The sequence below is a fragment of the Pagrus major genome, chromosome 16 (genome assembly GCF_040436345.1).
Source record: "Pagrus major chromosome 16, Pma_NU_1.0".
Classification (NCBI taxonomy): domain Eukaryota; kingdom Metazoa; phylum Chordata; class Actinopteri; order Spariformes; family Sparidae; genus Pagrus; species Pagrus major.
Genome location: NC_133230.1, coordinates 23,148,307 through 23,154,575, shown reverse-complemented (window position 1 = coordinate 23,154,575; position 6,269 = coordinate 23,148,307). Strand labels below are relative to the sequence as shown.

Here is a 6,269-nt window from a genome sequence, read left to right as displayed (position 1 = left end):
GTGTCATGCTTACAAATGTTGAAACTCAGTCTTGAACTGTGGTCACTGGTTTGGCGGCCTGTAACTCCACCACCATCCTCTCCACCTCCTGATAAGAATGTTTGGCACGTACATATTTGCAGATAACAACATTGCCAACATTTTATCCTGACGACTGAACTGTGAATTACAAACTTTAAAACTAATAATATCACTTTATATCTTTCATTAGACAGAGTTTTACAAGTGGGCGGTCAAGGCTTACAACTAATAAAAGAAAATGTGCGAATATCAGCTGTTAACAAAACCAGCAGAGCACCACAGATGTACACAATAAATTGTGATTCTAAGGAATATTGAGTGCAATTTAAATGACAAGTCAATTTCAATTAAAAGTTTCTGATGAGGAAATGAATAAAAGTAGAAGGGAGATAGAATTGCTGCAGCCGCTTGAGATGAGAGAAGAATATATAACAGCAGATTCATTACTCAGAGTCATTTCGGTTCCTCAGTTTGGAAAATGGACAGTGTGTGTGTGTGTGTGTGTGTGTGTGTGTGTGTGTGTGTGTGTGTGAGACAGTGTGTGCGATTCAGAGTCTGATTGCATAATTTATATATTTCCTGACCAGACTAAAAATTCATTTTACAAATATCATCAGGCACTTGAATGGATGATTGGCCCGATGCAGCCTCAGTGAAGGCCATGAGTGAACTTGAGAAGTGACATCATTCACAACCTACACTACTACTCCGCTGTTTTCACACATCTGATGTGCCATAAATGGCTGGATTCAATGCGTGTGAACTCCTATGTCAACTCCTTTGCTATAATGATGAAGTGAGGTATAGTGGCACCACTTTCTGTCACAATTTTGGGTTTTAGTTCTGTGTTTCCTGTTTGATTTGTAGGTTTTATCCGTGTGTGACATTTTTTGTTTAACACTTCCTGTTTTTGTCTTTTTCCTGCCTTTTTTTCCCTCTTCACCTGTGTTTTATTAGTTAATTAGTCCTTGTGGATCTAGTCCATGTGTGTTCCTTCACTTGTTATCAGTTCCTCTGTTTTTCCCCATGTTTCTGATAATACACCAATCAAGTGACGCTGGAATGAGTCCTAAAAACGTAAATACGTTAGCATTTTGGCTCTTCTGGTTCCCTCATCTCGAGGTCAATGGGTTTTCAGTTGAATTAAAAAGCGTTTACCTGTCTTAAAAATGTCCATTGCTAACAAGTAGCTAAATGACACTACAGAGGTCGTTGGGGACATTAAATGTCATTAAAATAAACACGGAGACTCATCTACTCACTTGCCTGTCTTTGTAGACAGAATCTAATTGCAAACTATTACTCTAATTTTACAACTTGCAGATTGATCAGTTTATAGCAGTGTTTAAAAAAAAAAAAAGGGAACCAGGGTGATGCTAACTTCTGCGTTGGCCTAAACAAATGTCACCCCTGCCTTTTATTACCTATAAAAGGTTTATAAGTTCTAAGTAATGGCTTTATTAATCATTCACAAATGTTTTATAGTGCAGATATTAACCATTAACAGAACAACGTTTGGGTTGCCAGGTTCATTGATTGAGCTTTTTATTCCATCTGTGGACAATCTGATCTTCTGAAAAAGAGCTGCAGGGAATGGACCAAAATGATTTCTTGTACAGTGAGAGAGCCTTTTACAATTGCTTACAACTTACTTTCATGTGCTGTTGGCTCATTAAAAAGGGAAACATTTCACCCTTTTATTAATGCTTTCATTAACATTTGTACATGCAAGCCTTGGGCTGCAGTGCAACCAGACCCAACAATGATGACTGTTCATTCCCGATGGCACCACAACAACAACAACAACAACAACAACTTAAATCACCACTGGACACACTAGATTAACGCTTCATCAACTTAATGACCTGTCAGGTGAGCTCTATGTTGAAGGAGCTTTGAAGGACAAACTTGAGATAAAGTTCATATCAGTTCAAATGAAAAGTCTCAGAAAGCTTTAATGAGATTGATCTAGACTTGTTTTTTCTAAGTTATTTAACTTTAAACTTGACGTTTTCTTTAGATTTCTTCTTGTTTCAGCTTTAGGACTCTTGACTATGTTGAACTGGCAATAGTAAATGTTGATGGCACAATGTGATGGATATAGAAAAAGGAGACCATCCACGTTTTCATTGGTTCCCTATAAACCTCGCTAACACTACATAGTTTTGTCTGCCACCGGGCATGTGATCACCCGGGAAATGATGGGCTAGCTAGCGATCCATTTATTATAGACTAAATGATTGAACAAACTCAGGTTTTATCCCGTGTTGTTGTTATTTGCATCTCTGAGGCAAATAGTAACAATCCAGTTGTCTTTGCAACAGTGGCACCTGCAATAATACCACTTGGGTAATTTTTTTTCCTTTTACCACTTTAAGTGTGTTTTCTTGTGGGTTCGTCATGTTCTGTTGGCCGGACTTTAATTTATGTAAAACTGAAGAATACAGCTGTGCAAACTGTGTGAGTTCAGTTAAAATACGACACTTTACGTCAATTAATTTAGCATGCATAAGCAGCACTTGTAATAAATGGTTTATAACACACTATCATGTAGTTGTAAGCATATCAATGTTACTACAGCTCCTCCTGTGGACATTCATAAGTGAAAGCTGCTATAGAAACAGGTAATGAATGACAATAGTAATAGCCGAACAGCTATGACGTGTTGTGAATTGGAAAAGGAGGTTATTGTGATGTGTACTTTGTCCGCCTTGACCTTTTTGGAGTATGACCTGATTTGACTTGGTTGTTTATTATCCTTTACTAATGCCTCATTCACATTTATAACAGCAGTCTTGACTGTTTAATAGAAAGGTAGAAACTTTTGAGGCTTTAATATCTTATCAATGACTTGAGAACCAGTTAGATTTTTCACAACCTGGCAACCAAAAAGTTGTTCTTCCCAATGGTTTATAATGGATCCATAAGAAAAAACATTGGCACCATTAATAAAGCTATTAGTTTCAGCTTATAAACCCTTTATAAAAGATGACTTAATACCAGTATGGTAAAACCAGCAACAGTAGAAGATTTAAAATTCTGTGATATATTTTAAATAAGGCTCTTTAAGGTGCATGACATATGATAAATGAGAAACACTGGGCACTATGACCCAGCAGATAGCCTACTCTTCATCCAGAGAGAGAAAGAGAGAGAGAGAGAACAAGGCTGTGATCGGTGGTGCTTGTTTGATGTCAGAGGCTGTATAAAACTGAGTCTTTGGGTTGGCTCTCCCATTCAACCACAGGGGGCCCGAGGAGACACAGCTCTGGAGAACTTCTGCCCTACATGCGGATTATCTGTGACATCTTCCCAGATGTTGGGCCATCAGGACGCGCTGCTCATCATTTACGCACAAACCTTCTCTGTGCACAACAGTTAAGAAGTGTTCTTTTATGGCTACAAAAGGGAGAAGTTTGAACAGCGGGGAATGGATATTTGTTATCTGCACATTAAAAACTGATGTAAGAGAAGAAAATGAGGAGGGGAGGAATCCTTTTTTATTTCCAGACTGACTGTGCCACTTTTCTGACCGTGTGGCACGGATAAGGCCACGTTCATGAAGACATAAAATATGACAAAAAGTGACTAAAAGTTATGGAGGGCTCCGTTCAAGTCGAGCCAACTCAGCCGGTGAACACCACAAACGACAGTTTTATCACAGATTCACCCACTGAGGATGTGAGCGCGGAGACTCTCGCCTATCAAATTAGTCTGGCGGTGATCCTCTCTGCGATCACGCTCGCCACCACTTTATCCAACGCGTTCGTCATCGCAACAATCTCTCAGTCGAAGAAGCTGCAAACTCCTGCGAACTTTCTGATCGCCTCCCTGGCCGTCACCGACCTGCTGGTGTCCATTCTGGTGATGCCCATCTGCGTCCTGTACACGGTCATCCACACCTGGACGCTGGGGCAGATCGTGTGCGACATCTGGCTCTCCTCGGACATAACGTGCTGCACGGCGTCCATCCTCCACCTGTGCGTAATCGCTTTGGATAGGTACTGGGCCATCACGGATGCGGTGGAGTACTCCAAAAAGCGCACGCCGGGACGCGCGGCCGGGATGGTGGCCATAGCCTGGGTCATCGCCATCTCCATCTCCCTGCCGCCTCTCTTCTGGAGGCAGGTGAAGGCGGAGGAGCTGACCAGCTGCAGCGTCAACACGGATCATATTTTCTACACCATCTACTCCACCTTTGGGGCTTTCTACATCCCCACCATGCTGCTCATTGTCCTCTACGGACGGATATACGTCGAGGCTCGGAAACGGATCCTGAAGCAGTCCCCAAAGAAGGTGGGGAAGAGACTCACCTCCGCGCACCTGGTCACCAACTCCCCTGGATCCGTGGCGTCCACGTCCTCTCTGCATTGCGGGAGGCACGACACTCCGTCCAGCGATACCGGCTCCTCAACAAGCGAGAACCAGGTGAAGGTGACGGTGTCGGATGCGCTTTTGGAGAAAAAGCGCATTTCAGCAGCCAGAGAGAGAAAAGCGACAAAGACTTTGGGGATAATCCTCGGCGCTTACATCGTTTGCTGGCTGCCGTTTTTCATTTACACATTGCTGGTGGCCACATGCGACTCGTGCTTTAACCCCGAGTTATTTGACTTCTTCACCTGGCTGGGATATCTGAACTCCCTCATCAACCCGATCATATACACCATGTCCAACGAGGACTTCAAGAAAGCTTTCCATAAACTCATGCGCTTCAGATGCTGCAGGTCGTGAACGAATGTCTCATCGGTCTCCAATGAGATTTATTTATGTATTTATTTTTGGATATCGAGTTCTAAAAAAAAAAAAAAATTATGAGATTATATGATAGTAAGAATGTCAGAAAAAAATATAATGCCTGGGACATTTTAAGTTGCGCATGCGAAAAACAAAACAAACAAACAATCTTTATTTATTCGAGCCAGATTTAAAAGCTCCAGTTAGAGAAAGCCTGGCGTGAAACTGCTCAGCATCATTTCTAAATCTGGAAAAGCTTGTTTTCACCCAAAAACGAACGATGGAGAACTTTACGCACAACGCAAAACCACTCAAACGTGTTATTTCAGCTCTTCTTGATGGTCAAATTTGTTTTGCTGTCGGGAAAATTTAGTGACGGGTTATTAGTATTCTTTATGGATTTATGAGTGGTGCTGAAGTCTATTATAGAGCAATGTAGCGCGTTGTTCCCATGCGACGACTGAACCATTATGCGATAAGCAGCAGCAATCACGCACATCTCGTGTTATAAGTCAGAAATATGAACATCCTTTTTGCATTACGTGTACAAAAAGTAGTTTTATTTTTAAAAAAAGCAGAGATCTATGTGTGCTAAGGTGCGATAAACAGTGGTATATATTTTTTATTATGGTCATGGACTGCTTGCTGCTGGCCTGTATGGTTATCTCTTTTATTTAGAAAGGCACACTCATGGCTCTGAGAAAAGAAAAGATTCATATCAGCGTCAAACAAAGAAACTGTAGCTGATATTTACCCAGCAGAGCTGAAAGCTGATCATAAGTTCAATTTTGCAGAACAAACACCACCGCCGTGCTCTGCTGTGTGCCTGCGGGTCTGTTTGCTGCTACATTCAGTCTGTATCTGCAGTATGTGATGTTGATGTGTGAAACGGTTTGACATCTTATGGCTAAAGAGACTAGTAGAGTCTATAAAAAAAAAAGAAAAAAAAAGAATGAATGCTGGGGTTTTATTTCAGCATTATGTGAGATACAGGTATGATGTTCTGTTCCCATCCAGAGATGCTGTGCAATAAAGGCTTTAAAGTATTTTTTGGGCATTTGAGTGAGCGTTTTAATGCAGTTTTAAATTAAGATTTTGGTCAAAACTTCTTCAAAATCAGAGGTAAATACATTTATTTTTATCCTGATTATTGCAACAATGAAAGCAGCACACATACTCTGACAGAGGACTTGTTTTATCATCGTCTTAAAAAGGTAACTCCACCAGTTTTACACTTTATTAAAGTTTGCTTTTTGAGGCTCCAGAGAAAGCTGCATGTAATCTTTTAAATTGCCTCCAGTGATGTCATTCAGTGGTTAAGTTGCATTGTGGGTCATGTAGGCTCCAGGTTTTAAAAAGGATGACGCATGTGTGGAATAAAAAGGGTGATATCTCATCTCATATTTTTGATCATTTGGTTTTAACTGTCCATAATGAGTCCAACAGTGTTACGGGAGTTAAATGCGAAACCAGTGAACGTTTCAAAAACCAGGTGCTGTTACGGGTTAACAAAA

The 6,269-nt window shown here is 40.9% G+C and overlaps 1 protein-coding gene across 1 annotated transcript; it reads left to right on the top strand.

The window, feature by feature from the left end:
- Positions 1-3,618: 3,618 nt before the first annotated feature.
- On the top strand, positions 3,619-4,752 carry htr1b (5-hydroxytryptamine (serotonin) receptor 1B). Its single transcript, XM_073484151.1, has one exon. The coding sequence runs from the start codon at positions 3,619-3,621 to the stop codon at positions 4,750-4,752; it is 1,134 nt and encodes a 377-aa protein (XP_073340252.1).
- Positions 4,753-6,269: the final 1,517 nt, after the last annotated feature.

Excerpts from the sequence above, each read along its gene's own strand:
- htr1b (XM_073484151.1), top strand. The coding sequence starts at position 3,619 with ATGGAGGGCTCCGTTCAAGTCGAGCCAACTCAGCCGGTGAACACCACA.